The sequence below is a fragment of the Rhinolophus sinicus genome, linkage group LG18 (assembly GCF_036562045.2).
Source record: "Rhinolophus sinicus isolate RSC01 linkage group LG18, ASM3656204v1, whole genome shotgun sequence".
Taxonomy (NCBI): Eukaryota; Metazoa; Chordata; class Mammalia; order Chiroptera; family Rhinolophidae; genus Rhinolophus; species Rhinolophus sinicus.
In genome coordinates, this window is record NC_133767.1 from 2,422,257 (window position 1) to 2,440,817 (window position 18,561).

The window sequence follows — 18,561 nt, forward strand, 5'->3', positions numbered from 1 at the left end:
ACAATAGACTAAAGGACAACCTTCAGATCTTGGAACCAACAGTCTACCCCATGAGAGCTTAGAGAAACATTTTTTGTATTCTGGTCAAAATAAAAATTTCATGCTACATCTCACAACAATATAGTATCGTGGCTCTTTACCCATCCTCTGAAAAGTGATGCAATTAGCCAAAAAACCACCTACAGCCAAGACATTCCAGGGAAAGAATTAAGCACAGGTTTCTCATCTAACTATGTGGCAAATTTTATCAAGATGATTTTACTCATTAATATACTTGTAGTATTTCTGATCAGAAAAACAAAATTACATTTTTTAACTTAATATTAAACCATAATCTTTCTATTTCTCCATTTAAAAAGGAAATATCCCGTAAAACTTGTTATCCTTTGCTAAGTTTCAACACACAACCTATAAACTCACAGTGAAAAAAATGTCCCCAATCTCATCAAACAATATCTGATTAGAACTGTCATAACTCTTGGATCTTGTCTTAGATATGAACAAAGGGAAAATTTATGAGAAAATAACTTAGAACTTTTCAAAGTGATTCAGAAAAGTAACAATGGTGAGAGTAGAAGTTGTGACCTTGATCTATAATCCATTTCTCCTGCATCAGGAAATCTTATCGGGCTGGGTCGTCTATGGCTAAACTCCAAACATCTTCTAAGTTCAGATATTAAACAAAGTGTGCATTTTACACCCAAGCCAAACATACAAGGCTTAAATTCTTAGTAAATATGCTCACCCCAGTATTAAATGTAATGGTAGCAATTTCATTCAATCTGGAAAAAATTGATGTCTGGTAACTTCTGGACATAATCATATTCTGCCCCATGTCTTGTCTCATTTTTTGGCTCATGAAGGAAACGGACTCGATAGGCTGAATATCCACTTGGGAATGTGCCTGCTTACAGACCCTATATATACAGATACACACAAAAAAGCACAAAACACTTCATTTTGACTACAGCCTCAGTCTACTTTATTTGGGGAACGTCAAACAAGGTTCCAAGGACGCCTTGATTTTTCTCACTTATTGTCATGTCAGCTGTATTGTTTCAAGGCAGCGTATAAGAGTGGCTCCCAATAAAGCAGTCAGATGGTTAACAACAATTCATAGCAGTTTCAACAGTTCTGAGAAACTTTTACCATGAGATAAGCAGTTGTACTATATTGTATGTTTCATTGAGTTGAACTTATCCAAGTAAAGGACTTACCTTTAATCAAAGATAATAACTCTCCTTTGAGGGTTAAAATGCTCTTTATTTTATGAAATGATGGGGACATTTTTATTTTTTTTGAGTCCTTACATTTCCCACTACTGCCTGTGTCTGAAGCTGAGTCTTTGGGTGTAGATACTTGAGAAAACTAAAGAGATACAGCCAAGTAATTATAACCTAAGGAGAAAAACACTAAGTAGGATAATAGAAAAAAATACATATCAGAATATATTGAGACACAGGAAAGATTAATTACACCAGTCAAAGTGGTAAAACACTTGGTAGAAAATACATGATTTGAAAGGTGTAGTTTTTCTAAGCCACAGAACTATCGAAATTTTAAAAATACCTTCCGGTTTGCTTTTGTATGGAAAATAACATCAATACATTCTGAACTGTGACTACATCTGCACCCCTTAAAAACCACATATCAAATACATATTTAAAAACCTGCTTTAAAATATCCCTGTAGCATGTTTGCTTGTTTGATACTAAAAGCTCTGAGGACTACTATGCCTTTAAAATATAATCATGAATATTTTTGTCTGTCATCTTTCTCATATTTTATTCACTGGTAATATATTTCCATTAGGAAACCATCAGAAAACATAAATTAGTGAAAGGAAAAAAAACCTCCTATTCCCTAGAAACAACCATGATGAGATATTTTCCACACACATGTATAAATAGGCACAAACACACCCTCTCTTAAAAGTGACATCCAAACTGTATTTAGCCCATTTACACGCAAAGTAATTATTGACATATTTGGGTTTATATCTAACTTCTTTGTAACTTGTTTTCTATTTATTTTCTTTTTATTTCCCAGCTTTATTAAAGTATTACTGACAAAATTATATATATATTTATGGTACAGAACATGATATTTTGATATACGCGTTACGTACACGTTGTGAAATGATTGTCACAATCAAGCTAATTAACACATCCATCACCTCACGTAGTTACCTTTATATTTTTGCAATCTACTCTCTTAGCAAATTTCAAATTTACAATACATTATTATTAACTGTAGTTACCATACTGTATATGTGGACACCTGTATGTCTCCAGAAGTTATTCATCTTATATCTGACATTTCCCATTCCCTCCCCACACCTAGCTCCTGGTAACCACCATTCTTCTCTCTGAGTTCAACTTATTTAGATTCCGCATACAAGTGAGATTATGAAATATTTGTCTTCTGTATCTAGCATATTTATTTCACTTAGTATAATATCCTCCAGGTTCATCCATGTTGTCACAAATGGCAGGATTTGTGGACAAAAGCTTCATAACATTGGATTTGGCAATGATTTCTTGGATATGATACCAAAGGCACAGGTAACAAAAGAAAAAATAGACAAATTGGACTTCGTGAAAATTAAAACTTTTGTGCATCAAGCCAATACCAACAGAGTAAAACTGCAACCCACAGAAAGGGAGAAAGTGTTTGCCAATCACATGGGTGATAAGGGATTAAAATCAAGAATATATGGAGAACTTCTAAAACTCAACTACAAAAACCAAACAACCTGATTCAAAAATGGGCAAAGGATTCAAACAGACATTTCTCCAGAGAAGACATACAAATGGCCAATGAGCACGTGAAATGATGCCCACTCACTAATCACAAGGGAAATGTAAATCAAAACCACAGTGAGAAACCACTGCACCCATGACAATGGCTACCACAACAAAAATTAAAGAAAAAACAACAAGTGGTGAGAATGTGGAGAAATTGGAAACTTTGGGTACTGTGGGTGGAAATGTAAAATGGAACAGCCACCGTGGAAAACAGTATGGCATTCCTCAAATATTAAAAATAGAATTACCATATGATCCAGCAATTCCAATTCTGGGTATATTCCAAAAAGAACTGAAGGCAGGGTCTCAATGAGGTATTTGTACACCCATGTTCTTAGCAGTGTTATTCTCAGTAGCTAACAAGTGAAAGCAACCCAACTGTCCATTGATTGATGAATGAATGAGGAAAATATATACATACAATGAGATATTATTCAATGTTAAAAAGGAAGAAAATTATGCAATATGCTACAACATGGATGAACCTTCAGGGCATTAAGCTAAGTGAAATAAGTCAGTGACAAAAAGACAAATACTGTACACTGTTCCCCTGAAAGTAAGACCTAGCCGGACCATCAGCTCTAAAGCGTCTTTTGGAGCAAAAAGTAATATAAGACCCAGCATTATGTTATATTACATTATGCTATATTATATTATATTATATTATACTCGGTATTATATTAAATTAAATTATATTATATTATATTACATTATATAAGACCCACCTTATATTATAGTAAAATAAGACTGGGTCTTATACTAATTTTTGTTCCAAAAGATGCATTAGAGCTGATGGTCCAGCTACGTCTTATTTTTCAAGGAAACACGGTATGACTTCACTTATATATGGTACTTACGGTAGTAAAAATCATGAAGACAGAAAGTATAATGGTGGTTGTCAGGGTTAAGGATAGGGGAGAATGGGGAATTGTTATTTAATAAAAGATATACATTTTTGATTTTACAAGATGAAAATAGTTATGGGGATGGATACTGGTGATGGTTACACAGCAAAGTGAAAGTATTTAGCACCACTGAACTGTATACTTAAGTATGTTCAAGATGGTAAGTTTTATGTTATGTGTATTTTACTGCAATAAAAAAGAAAAAAGAAAAAAAGAAATGGTAAGAAAGGCAAACACTGACGATAACCCCGAGGAGAAACAAGTTAGATGTCACAGTCCAAAGTTTTAACCTGTCATTCCCAGTAGCAAGTATATAGCATCTGTTGTGGAGACAATGGTTTTAAATAATATTAATTCATCCATTTTTCATTTAAGAACATTTTTGAGTATCTATTATGTGACAGACATTGTTTGAAGCCCCAAGTATAGTCAGTGAACAAACAGACATGGTCCCTGCCATTATGGAGCTTGTTCTAATTGTAATCACAAAGTAACTTTCTCATTATAATTTTGTTCCCTAATGTAGTTTGCCTAGAGACAGACAAGAGAACATTTGATTGAATAGCCAAGACGCCATTTCTTATTATAAATTATTCTTCTTATAATTTATCATAAATTAACAATGTGGCTTATTAATTTATATACATCCATCTTTTGTGAACTTAATTCATCTGAATAAATTACCCCGTCAACTTCGATATACTGAAAATATTAATTTAAACCCCTGAGTCTGAGCGAATGAAGTCTAGACATAACCTTGGCAGAAAAAGGACATTCTGAGAAACTTTTTGACAGCTAACCATCTGACTTTGCCTATGACAGTCTGAAGTCCCTTGGCATTTTCATTTTGAACTTTTTCACAGTGCAAGAAAGAAATTAAATTATGTACAAATTAGATTATGAAAACATGGTTAGTTCAAAATTTTAAAGTCATTTCTAGTACAGACTCCAAGTTAGAACTAGAACTTTTCCTATGATGATATCAATATTAATTTTTTTCCAGCTCTTAAAACCACAAAAAGACATATGCATCAAGGCCCAAGCTCAAAATTTTTACACATTCTCCACAGATATGTGGAAAACAGTAGCATAAAATATTAGCATATTTGAAAAAAATATTTAACTGACTTTATTCCAACGCAAATAGGGTGGGGTTTGCTCTCTAGTTGACGTAGAATTTTAGTGGTGGAAGTTTGTTTTGTAAGGTCATTATTACTCACTTAAGGAAGACTTCTTCCATGGTTGTGATTGAAGCATCAAATGCGGCAATGCCCAGCTCTTTTTGGTCTTGTTTCAGATCATTAAACAGATCATTAAACCTGGAAAGAGAAGAGGAAGAAAAAAAGTACTAGCACTAGTTTAGATACATTTTTTTAAGTGTGTTTTTCCAGGACCCATCAGCTCCAAGTCAAGTAGTTGTTTCAATCTAGTTGTGGAGGGCGCAGCTCACAGCGGCTCATGTGGGGATCAAACTGGCAAATTTGTTAAGAGCACCGCGCTCTAACCAACTGAGCTAACTGGCCGCCCCTAGATACATTTTCTTTTCTCTTTTCATTTTATTTTCTAGTAAATAGAATTTCAAAAAAATATGAGTACTTATATTTTTTCTCCATTCAATACTTACTTTTATTCCCAATTGTAATCTTCTGTTTTCATAAAATTTTTTATTCTGGTAAAATATGTAAAACATTAAATTTTCCATTTCATCATTTTAAGTGTACAGCTGAAGCAGCGTTGAGCATGTTCAGAGGTGTGCAACCATCACCACCACCCATTTCTAGAACTTTCTTACTATCATAAAGTGAAATTCTGTACCTATTGAACAGTAATTTCCTATTCCTCCCTTCCCTCAACTTCACTTTTACTTTCTGTCTCCTGAAGAGCCCATTCTGTATGCCTCATGTAAGTTGGAGGCCTACAGTATTTGTCCTTTTGTGTCTGGCTTACTTCACTTCGCGTAACTCTTTCCAGGTTGTAGCAGGTATCAGAATTTCATTCCTTTTTAAGGCTGTATGTGTGGATATACATGTTGCTTATCCATTCACTCAATAGACATTTGTGCTGTTTCCACCTTTTGGATTTTGTGAAAAACGCTGCTATGAACACTGGTGTACAAACATCTGTTCAAGTTTCTGCTTTCCATTACTTTGGGTATATTCCTATAAAGTGGAATTGCTGGATCCTATGGTACTTCCATGTTCAATTTTTTCAGTACCTGCCATACTGTTTTCCACGGAGGCGGCACCATTTTACATTCCCAACAGAAACGCACAGGGTTCCAATTTCTCCACATGCTCACCAACATTTGTTATTTTTTGTTTTTGATTTGCATTTCCCTAATGAATAGTGATGTTGACTATCTTCTCACGTGCTTACTGGCAATCTGTACACCTTCTTTGGAGAAACATCTATCCAGGTCCTTTGCCTATTTTTGAATTAGGTTGGTTTTTTGTTAGATGAATTTTCAATCTTGTTTTGTTCCATAATAATTTCTGGTTAGCCACGGGAAAAACGCTTAGTAGCTCATTCTTCACTGCAATGCTTATTGTGAAACAAATGGAAATAAAGGCTATCTACCTTAGCAGATTTCTCCCCACTGTAACTTGATCTTTGATATAAATTTTTCTTCTTTTAAAAAATTATCAATTTATTTTCTCTAAGTGTTAAAGACTATAGCTAGTGGATAAAAGTTAATTTATTCACACGTGCTTCCTACAGCAAACGGAAAAGAGCTCTCAAAGTACAGGAGGTACAAATCATTAAATGACAGAATATGGTGTTAGTGAAGCCGCAGCCGGCATTGAGAGATATTTAATTGAATTTAAGTGAATTGTATGGAAGTTTTGCTAATTGTGGTGCAGTTACATCAAGGATTCTAAAGAATAGTTTTACCAGAAAGAGTTAACACTGTTGTAGGGTGGAAAGATCTTCAGAAACCCATCCCCTCCAACACACCTTCACTCACCGTAAGGGACCGTCACATCTATGTGTGACTACCCTCAGAGGCGGTGGACACAAAACTCATCTTCTAAATCCCCTTCCTATTTGAGGCTGAATTCCATTTTCATCTAACTTCACCTCGCTTTGATTATCGGTTCTACTCTCACTTTTCAGTTCAATCTGACCCCTCTTCTTAGGAAACTCTTCACATATTTTAAGGTCATTTTCCTCTTCCTTTTGAATCTTCTCAATAGAATCCCTTCTGTGCATGGTTTTCACCTATATTCAAGACTCTATTCTGTTAAGGATTATGGAATAATAATAATTATTATTATTGTAATGTCTTTGACTGATTTTTGTACCAGAGTAATACTGGCCTTACAAAATAAGTTTGGAAATGTTCCCTTTTTTCACATTTTTTATAAAAGTTTAGTATAGAATTGCTATTTTTCCTTCTTTAAATATTTAGTAGAATTAATCCATAAGGCCATCTGGTCCTGGAATTTTCTCTGTGGGAATGTTTTAAAGTAAAAATTCAATTTCTTTAATAAAGGTTTTCAAGTTATCTATTTCTTCTTGAGTCAGTTTTGGTAATTTGTGTCTTTCAAGGATTTTTTTTCCATTTCATCTAAGGTGTAAAATTTATAGGCATAGTTGTTTATAATATTCTATTAGTCTTTTAATTTATTATCGGTATAGTATGTGATAATATCATCACTCATTCCAAATATACGTAATTTGTGTCTTTTTTTCTTTCTGATCAGTATGACTGAAGTTTTACTAAATGCACTGGTCTTCTCAAAGAACCAGCTTATAACTTGGTTTAAAAATCTCAAGTTATAGGGCGGCTGGATGGCTCAGTTGGTTAGAGCGTAAGCTCTGAGTAACAGGTTGCTGGTTCGATTCCCACCTGGGCCAGTGAGCTGTGTCCTCCACAACTAGACTGAAGGCAACAACTTGTGCTGTGCTGCTGGTTTAGAGTGTTTGCTCTTAACAACAAGGTTGCCAGCTCAACTCCCACATGGGATGGTGGGCTGTGCCCCCTGCAACTAGATTGAAAATGGCGTGGGAAAAACACACTGTTCCCCAATAAAAGTCCTGGAAATACTTGTTTCCCTTCCCCAGTAAAATCTTAAAAAAAAAAAAAAAATTTCAAGTTATTTTCGTTCGTTAGCCATAATCTATAGATTAGAATATAGATATTGAGGTTAGAAGAGACTTTCTTTCTTCCTCATTTATTTTATTTCTGCTTTTTATGTAGATACACATGTGTAAAGTATGTAGAGCTGTGCCCAGCACAAAGCAAATGAACAATTAATTAAGCTATCAAAGTCCTGGAAATAACCAAGAACTCCTAGTCATTTTATTATTCTCCTACTATCATGAACTATTCAGTCGATAAATGGGCTATGGACATTTTGTCCTGGTTGTTTTTTTTCTCTCTTTCAATAGTTAACTTAAAATTATCCTGTTAAAGAAAACTTCATTTTGAACATTTCCCAACTTCGTGACTGGCATCCTAGGCTATCTCAGATCCACTGTCCACGGCCCAGAAATCCTCATCTCAAGTGTTGATATTAATCTGTGTGACTCCTTATTCATTCCACACAGATTCTCCCTCTTTCTGTCTTCCATATCCAAAATATTTAGTGGGAATACAGGATGCAAATAGTATTTGTTTCTAAATCCTTACATTTCCTATCTTATTCTTAACAATATATTCGTTATTCCTGGTTTCTTCTGATGATGTCATTTGTATACAGATGATAAAGGATGGTGGATGGGCTAAATTTAAGCAGCTTCTCTAACGTGTTTCCTTGGGGGACACTCTGCACTTCCAGATTTATAGTTACCAGACTGTGCTAAAAGCACCCAACAAAACATGCCTTCCAACTCTGCTGAATGAACTTTCACATAATGAATGTCCATTGGGGTTTTCCATTTCTCTTACCGTCCCTCAGCACTCGGGTCAAGGTTCACCTGAGCTTTCTCAATACCATTCCATGTGCCTGCTTCTAAAGAAGGTGCAGATTTTCTCTCCAAACAAACACAGTTCCCATGGAGCATTTCCTCTTCTTTTTATTCCTCTTCTAGGATACAAGTGTTTATGTCCGTCCGTCTCTCTCCATTTATGAGAATTTTGGATGCCTGACTCCTGGTGTTACTTCCTTTGTTCTACCTGGGAGCTGTACATCAGATGGAAGTAGAGCAATGTCCTAAAGTCTTTCATCTCTCCTTGTTTCTAAATCCTTACAGCCACCTTGCATTTATGGGACATCTCCACAGTAATAACTTCAGACAAGAAGATGAAACTGGCATGCTCCCTCAAGGTCAGTGCTGACGAGCACTCTTAGCTGGGGTGGTAATCCCAGGCAGTCACCATAGTTAACTGGGCTACCCACTGAGCTGACTCACTGTTTTATCTGTGTCCTTGTCACCACGCTCCAAGAGTTGCCGTTTAAGCTCCTTTCTTCCTTCCTCATCTTACTATTTCGCTGGATCTTATTCACCACATAAAATTTGCAGACTATGAACATCTTACTATTACTTATCCCTTATTAACACCAGGCAACTGGAGACGATAGGTTGCAAATCTCCCTCAAAAAAAAAAAAAAAAAATCCTATAAAGAAAACTATCAAAGAAGCCTTGAATGAACTTGAATTGGTAAAGCGATCCCCTATTCAGTGAGACAAATCTTCAGCTGTGAACTTCTGCACTCTAGCTGGCAAATGACACTTCTAACTGGATACCTGGCTTGTTAGCAAAATACTCCTCACTAAGCTTCCTAAACCTGGAAAATTAAAAATGATTTCTGATCACCCAAGCCATCCATCTAGAACTCTGTGACTCTATACCTGTATGCATAGTCTTTGGGTAGGACAAAGGATAATTCAGTGCTAGTATACTTTTCCAAAGTGGCATCTGGAACGTGAGACTGAATCACTGCCACGATCTTTCCCACATCACACTGTGGATCCATCTCCAGGAATAGGTGATAGGCGGCACCTGAGAGAAATCATTTAGAAGACCAAATGAAGCAGTTTTGTACTCTTTCATCTCGTAAGACCAAATCTGGCTCTCCACGGTTCAGGTTACCTAGGTCCACAAAGAAGGAGACATGGCACGTCACAAGACATTTTGTCACGAGTTTAGGGAGGCTCATACCTAAAATTTCCAACTGTTGCTCCAAGAACCAAGACACTGAATAAATAGCAACTTCCTCTATAATTTCAATAATTTTCTTAGTGAACAATAACTTAGTGTATATAACAGATACAACAGATGTATGCACAAAGGCCCGTTTTCTGGCTACTTAGAAATTTTGAAACTGTAATCTTAATATTCACTTACTATCATTGATTGTCCACCATGTATCAGACATTATTCTAGACCCTGGGGATACAGCAGTGAACAAAGCATATACAAACTCTTGCCCTCATAAGAGCATTTTCTAGACAAAGGGGACAGATAAGAATAAAGAGGAGTAAGTTAAAATATCTACAGTGTTAGAAAAAATAAAGCAGACAAGGGAGATATGAAATGTTGAAGGAAGGTTGTTAAATTTAAGAAAGCCTAACTGAGAATGTGATTTTTGAGAGACTTGAATGAAATCAGAGAACTACTGTACTTAATTACTGCTTTGCCTACATAGAGAAATTATTTTCTGGAATGAAAGGAAAAAAATCACTGTTTTTAAATATATACATTTCAAATGGTCGTTGCAGCTGCATCTGTGTTTAAGATTTAAAAAAAGTAAATAATAGGTCTTAAGCATAGATCTTAACTTAGCTGAGAATTTAGTTTATTTACTTGGCTTATAGTAGAGAAGAAACGATTATTCCATTTTATAAATGAGGCAACAGACATCCAGAGAATGGAGAGACTTATCCATTATTTACTAGGTATGGGAACCAAAACTACTTTTGATTTACTTAGAAAATGGTAAGTAAATTGTTTTCCATTTCTCAGGAATCATGACACAATAAACTTCTCAATTGGGCCGGCCCAGTGGCTCAGGCAGTTAGAGCTCCATGCTCCTAACTCCGAAGGCTGCCAGTTCGATTCCCACATGGGCCTGTGGGCTCTCAACCACAAGGTTGCCAGTTCAATTCCTCGAGTTCCACAAGGGATGGTGGGTTCCGCTCCCTGCAACTAAGATTGAACACGACACCTTGATCTGAGCTGCCTCCCGGATGGCTCAGTTGGTTGGAGTGCGTCCTCTCAACCACAAGGTTGCCGGTTCAACTCCCGCAAGGGATGGTGGGCTGTGCCCCCTGCAACTAGAAACGGAAACTGGACCTGGAGCTGAGCTGCGCCCTCCACAACTAAGATTGAAAGGACAACAACTTGAAGCTGAACGGCACCCTCCACAGCTAGGATTGAAAGGACAACAATTTGTCTTGGAAAAAAGTCCTGGAAGTACACACTGTTCCCCAATAAAAGTCCTGTTCCCCTCCCCCCCAAGAAAAATAAATAAATGATAAAAGCATTAAAAAAAGTGATAGTGAAGCTGCCTAATCTAATGAAGCAACATAATATAATATTAAAAAAGAAAACTTCTCAATTATCTTGTCTTTTTAAGACTCAACAGAAAATGCCTTTTTTTGCAGAAAGGGAAGGTAGTGAGAGCTGGATGCTGATACCAACCTGGAATTTTCTGTGCCACCAAAGAAGCAAAGACAAACCCTAGGATTTTGATTGAAATGTAAAAAGTCCAGATTACGCACATTAAAGTTTAGCATCGATAGGAAGAGACCTGAATACCCTAAAGTATTATAACTTTAAAAATATGTCGTTTCATGTTATGTACTATTTTACCAATAATTAGTAAAGTTAGTGAATATCAGAAATTGTTACAAATGATTTATTTATCAAAAGCACAGCTGTTTAAATCATGTGGCTCATAACCCAGGTGAATCCAATTCATATGAAATAAATCTAATTTTGGATGTATAACCTCTTACAAGTTAACTGCACAAACTCAAACCTTAAGGTGTTCATAAACTTTGAACAACTAAATGGCATATAAATATGACTTTAGATACATTTTTTATATATCTGGGCCCCAGTTCTGTATTCTCTAAAATGGAGCTGCTGTTATTAATATTAAATATACTGTATAAAGTGGATACAGTAACCAGTATAGAGGACATAATTAAGGTGAGTTGAATAAACTCAAATAATGAATAAATGAATGAAGAAGCAATTCATCTTTAACTATCTCCATTTACATTTACACCCTCCAATTCTGGATTCCAGTTACTAAAATTTTAGCCCCAAGAATTCCCTGTTTGATGTATCAGTTTTATCTCCTAAAAAAGCCATATACTCATCAAAGTCAAGAACTGTTTCATCCCACTTGTATGATTTGCTCATTCTGCATTACATCCTCACTGTCCATTGCCATATGTTGGTTCTCGCATCACACTAGGGATTTGATACTGGTTTGGTAAACAAGAAACTAGGATCGGAGGTGACTGATTTTTCTGCTTCCTCTCAGCATGAACCAGTTAATTGCTCAATAAAATAAATCTTTTTGGAGGCACAAGTACATTTCAGGGACAAAGAAAACTGTCAGTAGGTGCAAAACGGGAGAAATAACCATGGTCTTTGTAGGTTGATATTAAGTATTTCCTGAATCTGAAGGTATGCCGTGGAGAACTGATAAGTATAGATACGGAATATCCAGATTGCAAAGGGTCTTAAAACCAATCAGAATACTTGAAACCTAATTAATAGAACAGAGGGAGTCATTGAAGCTTTGGATAATAGACAAAATAGAAAATCATGTTAGAAGAAGATGATTATGGCATCAATAGGGAGAGAATGATCAAAGGGAGAGAGACCGTATATTTGTTTCAGGAAGACTGAAGAGCCACAGCACCACAGGGCTCCCTTCACCATGATGGCTATGCGGTCACCCAGGATGTCAGCTTCGTCCATGTAGTGGGTGGTCAGCAAGATGGTACGATCCTGTTTAAACTCCTGAAGGAGACTCCAGGTGGCTCTCCTTGAGACGGGGTCCATGCCAGCTGTTGGCTCGTCAAGTATCACCACCTGAAGACCAGAAGAACAATTCCATGATCACTGATCATTGGTGCCAGACTATTTGTGGGATACTTCACTATTTGAGGGGAACACATTTAAGCTAAGATACAAAATCTAGACTAAAAATAAATTCTAGGAAAAAAACAATCTCAAACCATGTAACAGCTGAGCCAATAATGAAAATGCCCTCTGATCACCAATGGAAACATCCTTTAAGATTCATACCCACTCCCAGGTTTTTGTCAGCTGGGTTTTCTGGACCAGCTGGCGGGAACCCACTTTTTGTGTGTGAGTGCTCCCCCGCCCCCCCACTCCATCTTGTTCTTCTCTGTCTCTCTCTCTCTCTCTCCTTTAATACCTTGGCGCCTCCTATAAGCGCTATCATGAGGGAGAGTTTGCGCTTCATTCCTCCAGTCAGTAACTCTGAAAATGTATCACGCTTTTCTTGCAGGTTAAAAGTAAACAGCATATGGTCAATTTCCACAGGGCACATCTTTCGACATTTCCCTCTTACCTAGAAAGAGGAGCCAGAATTGACATGACGCATGCAACTTTATGCTCAGAAAGTTCTTATGTCATTACTTCTTATAAATCTAAAGATAAATGAAGTTTCTTGCAATTACATCCTTAAAAAATTTTACATCAGCTCTTTTCTTCCATCAGCTGCACAGTCTTTTCTCGTTGCCTCCCTTTATGTCTAAAGGAGAGTTCCTAAAAAAGAATGTTTAGAATTTATGAAGACACCTGAGACTCCTGCATGAAGGCAGAAAAGAAATACACCTCTGCTCCGAGGTGGGATGAACACACCCCTTTATCGCTCCCTCAACTCACTTACTAAACCTGGAGAACTATCAAAGGCAAACATCAGCAGGTGGGTCAGGAAGAACACCGGAACTTGAAACACCACTGAGCCAGTGTTAGTTTACCACTTTCCCCCCTTCTGTGCCCCCTAGCCGGAACTCAAAGTCATCCAGTCTGTGAGAGCACTGCAGTGCACACAGAATGAGATGAAGGGGAAACCCTCTGTTTCTGGCTTGAGGAGTAGACAACTCCTAAAGCTCTGAGACAGTGTGGGAGGGACGGGCAATTCCACTTTTCTTCCTGTTCTCTTGTGGCCCGCCCATGGGAAGTCTTGTGGGAGGGACGGTAGCGAGAGTAGAAAAGAATGGGAATCCTCTATGAGCCAGAACTCTGAGGAAGGTGAACCTTTTCAGTTCAGTGGCACCATGGCTCCAAGAGGGCAGGGCCAAACCCAGTTTCTTTTTACCTTTACTTTCTGTCTTCCTGCCACTTGGATGTGGCATAATCATGAAAGTGGGTGATGTTTGGCTGGAAGACTGAGAAAGGAATCCTGGGGAACGAGAACGTATTGGTGAGATAACAGGAGAGACGAGCAGGAAAGAGATACCATCAAGTTGTTTATGAATGCATGTGTTTACCCCATCATTTGCATACATGGGTATAATCCTAATTAGAACACCAAACTTTAACAATTATGCTAATGAGTAAACCTCTACCCAGGTATGAGCTGACCAATGGGTACTACATACACAGGAGGGACTGAGCGTAAACAGCACTGCAAAGACTTTGAAATTGACATGGGAACCACAGCCCACAGATAAGACATTAACAAGATGGAGAGTCTCATGAGGTATTGCTGAAAACATCCAGGATAAAGACAAAAATCACTTGGCACACGAAGAGTAACAAAAATCTCATCTCACATAGGAAAAGACAATCAATAGACATCAATGATAGGACGGCACAGATGTTGGAATTCACACAGAAAGTATCACCAAAAATATAGAAGATATAAAAAAGAAACTAATGGGAAATTTCAGAACTAAAAAAAAAAAAATCAATAACCAAAATAAAAAGCTAATTTGATGTACTCAATAGTAGAATAGGAATGATGGAGGAAAAGAGTCAGTAAATAATTTAAAGATAGATCAATAAAATTATCCAATCTGAACAACAGAAAAAAAAAAGATTAAAGAAAAATGAACAAAGCCCAAGGGACTCTTAGGACAACAACAAAATGTCTAATTTAACATGTATGTCATTAAAGTTCCAGAAGGAAAGAAGAAAGAGTATATGGCTGAAATAGTATTTGAAGAAATAATGCTGGAAAATGTCCCAGGTTTGGCAAAAGACACAAACCTACAAATTGAAGAAGCTGACTGAACCTGATCCAGATAACCTCAAAGAAATCTACACAAGATGATCATAACCAAATTGCTGAAATGTAAAGACAAAGAAAAAATGTTCAGAGAACCCAGAGAAAAATGACGAATTAACTACATGGCTTTAGATGACTTTGGATTTCTTCATTATAAACCATGGTGTCCAGAAAGTAGAAAAACATTTTTAAGTGCTAAAGGAAAACAAAACAAAACATTAAACCAGATTTCTATATCAAGCAAAAAATATCACTGAGGAATGATGGTGATACTTTCAGGTGAAGGAGAACTAAGTGACTCTGTAGCTGAGAGCACTGATGTAAATGAACTGATAGAGATTGTTTCTCAAACAGAAGAGAAATGATACAGGAAACGTGAATGATAAAAGTACAAGAGAAATGGTAAACATAGTAACTATCACTTGCTTATGGTCCTTCAAACATGCTAGATGGTTTTATGCAAAACACATAATACTGTCTGATGATGTTTTCGATATATGTAGGTGTAATGTATAACAACTACAGCACACAGGGAGGAGAGGGAACCTACAATGTGGTAAGGTCTCTACGTTCCAAATGAAGTTGAAAAATATTTATTCCAAGTAACTTTGGAAAACTAAGCCTGTATTTTATAATCCCTAAAGCAACCAATAAAAATGTACACAAGAGATATAGCAAAAATTACAAAAGACAAATTAAAATAGAATACTAAAAAAATGTTCAAATAACCCAAAAGAAGACTGGAAAGAGGAAACAGGGAAAAAAAAAAGTGAGAACAGAAAACAAATAATAAAATGATGCATTTAAATCTAAACATATAAATAATTACGTTAAAAATAATCTAAACACATCAATTAAAAGACAGAAGCTATCAGGCTGTATAAAAAAACATGACCCAACGATACAATGTCTATAAAAACTCATTTAAAATTTAATGATATAGGTAGGTTTAAAATGAAGTGTTTGAAGAAGACATATCATGCAAACAGAAATCAAAAGAGAGCTGCAGTGGTTATATCAATAGCAGAGAAAGTTGATTTCAGAGCAAAGAGAATTACCAGAGACAAAAGAGGGACATTACATATTGATAAGAGAATTGTTTCAAAAAAGACATAACAATTCTGAATGTGCATACACCTAACAACAGAACACAGTAAACAAAAATAAACAGAACTGGAAATAGAATAGAAAAATATACGACTATACGAAATTTCAATACTCCTTACTCAGTAAGAGAACCAGTAGACAGAAACTAGCAAATACACAGAATTAAAAAACAACATCAAGTTACTGAATCTAACTAATGTTTATAGAAAATTCCAACGAAACAGCAGAAAACATATTCTTCCCAAGTGCTTATCAGTCATCAAGATACACCATAATCTTGGGTGATTAAACCTTAGCAATTTTAAAACATTTGAAATCACACGAAGTATGATCTCTGACCAAAACAGAATTAAACTAAAAATCACAGAAAAAAAAACCCCACAGGACAACTTTCTATAATTTGGACATTTAAAAACATACTTGTAAATGATCTATGAGTCACAAAAGAAGTCTGAAGGAATATAAAATATATTTTAAATTTAATAAAAATGAAAATATAACATATATCAAAATTTGTGGTGTACAGCTACAGGAGGGCTTAGAGAAAAAAAATCATAGCAATAAATGCTTACATTAGAAAGCAGAAATGCTTCAAATCAATTATCTAATCTCTGACCTTAACAAATAAGAAAAAGAGAAAAAGAAACCTAAATGAAGTAGATGAAAAAATATAATACATGTATAAGCATGAATAAATGAAATAAAAAACCAAAATGTAATAGAGAAAAATCAATGAAACTAAAAGCTGGTTCTTTGAAAAGATCATGAAAATTGATAAACTTCAAGCAATAATGACAGAGACAAAGAGAAATACAACTTACCGATATGAGGAAGAGAATATTATTATAGACTCTACAGACATTAAAAAGATAAGGAATACTATAAATGGCTCTCTATATATAGCCATCAACTTAGATGAAATAGAGCAATTCTTCAAAAATCACAAAGTACCTTAGCTCACCCTATAAAATAAATAACCTGAATACTCCTATAACTATAAAATAAATTGAACTTCTCTTTTTCCAGCTTTTCCAGAAATTTGAGATTTCTGGTCAAGTTGGCAGAGCAGGTAAAGCTGTGCTTGCCTCCTCTCAGGACCACATCAAAATCACAAGGAAACCACAGAACAACCATTATTGAGAAGCACCTAATGTCTAGCTGGACAGAAGTCTTACAACTACGGACATACAGAAGAAGCCACCTCGAGACTACCAGGAGGGGCAGAGACGCATAACTGGCAGGTCCCACAGCCACGAGTGGCAGTTAAAAATCAGGGGGGATTATCTTGGCTGCGGAGGTCCCCCTGGAGGAGCAAAGGGTCCTAGCCTGACACCAGGCTCCGCAGCCCAGGGTTCCAGTGCAGGGGAAAGAAGTCCCTACAACTTCAGGCTGTGAAAACCAGCAGAGATTGTGGCTGAGTGAGATGCAGAGCTGCTGGGGTCCCAGGCGCTCCTCTTAAAGGGCCTGTGCAGACTTCCTCGCTGGCAGTAAACAAGCAGCATCTGGGTGGCTTCGCCGCGCCTGTTCCTCTTGCCAAGCAGCTCCAAGCCCAGTACTAGTGGCAGCCGGCCTCAGTTCACAGCTTGGCCTCTCTCAGGCACATCCAAGCCCAGTGTGAGTAATGGCATTCTGTGGATTGCTTTGTGGCTCCTACCAGGTGGCCTTGGGCAGGGCACAGGTTGCAGCTGAACTTGGCCTGCCACAAGGACCCTCCCAAGCGGCCCTGGGGCTGGCACTCCTGGTGGCCGGTTTCAGACCAAGCCGGAGCATAACCCAACTGCCTCAGTGGACAACACACCTAAAGGGCACACTGGGCAGCCACCAGAGCCCTGCTAGGGCGAATCCTGCTCTGTAGGGTCATCCCCTGCACAGCAGCTCTCCACTGTAGTCACGACCAGTCCTCACAACCAATCAGCCTGAGGGCCAATCCCTCCTACTGACATGCAAACAGCAACCAACTACAACAGGAGAGCACACGCAACTCACAGTGGGACACACCTGTGGTACCTGGCTCAGGCGATCAGGGAGACTGCGCCACTGGGCCCTACAGCACACCTACTACGTAAGGCCAATCTACTAAGACCAGGAGACATAGCAACCCTACATAGAAACAAACACAGGGAGGGGGCCAAAATGGGGACACAAAGAAACATGTCCCAAATGAAAGAACAGAACAAAGCTCTAACTAAACAAAATGGAGATAAGTAATCTACTAGATGCAGAGTTCAAAACACTGGTTATAAGGGTGCTCAATGATCTCAGGGAGAACTTCAACAAATAGGAAACATAAAAATGGAGGAAAAAAACATTAAAAATAACAGTCAAAAATAAAGAATACAGTAGTTGAAATGAAGAATACATTAGAGGGATTCAATAGTAGATTAGATGAAGCAGAGGATCGAATCACTGATTTAGAAAATAAGGCAGCAGAAAACACCCAATCAGAACAGAAAAAAGAATCTAAAATAATGAGGACAGTTAAAGGGACCTCAGGGACAACTTCAAGCATACCAAAATTCGCATCAGAGGGATACCAGAAAGAGAAGAGAGAGAGTAAGGAATTGAAAACCTATT

General features: G+C 37.1%; 1 protein-coding gene across 4 annotated transcripts in view; it reads right to left on the reverse strand.

Annotated features, from left to right (window-relative positions):
- LOC109458211 (phospholipid-transporting ATPase ABCA3) overlaps window positions 1-18,561 on the reverse strand; it is a 56,945-nt gene that overhangs the window by 20,561 nt on the left and 17,823 nt on the right. For all 4 annotated transcript variants that reach the window (XM_019751672.2, XM_074322936.1, XM_074322934.1 and 1 more), the window contains 5 exons: window positions 13,060-13,215; window positions 12,500-12,710; window positions 9,509-9,659; window positions 4,933-5,031; window positions 746-917 (listed from right to left, as the gene is read on the reverse strand). In XM_019751672.2, coding sequence (XP_019607231.2) covers window positions 746-917; window positions 4,933-5,031; window positions 9,509-9,659; window positions 12,500-12,710; window positions 13,060-13,215 — 789 coding nt within the window. The remainder of the gene's footprint in view (window positions 1-745; window positions 918-4,932; window positions 5,032-9,508; window positions 9,660-12,499; window positions 12,711-13,059; window positions 13,216-18,561) is intronic.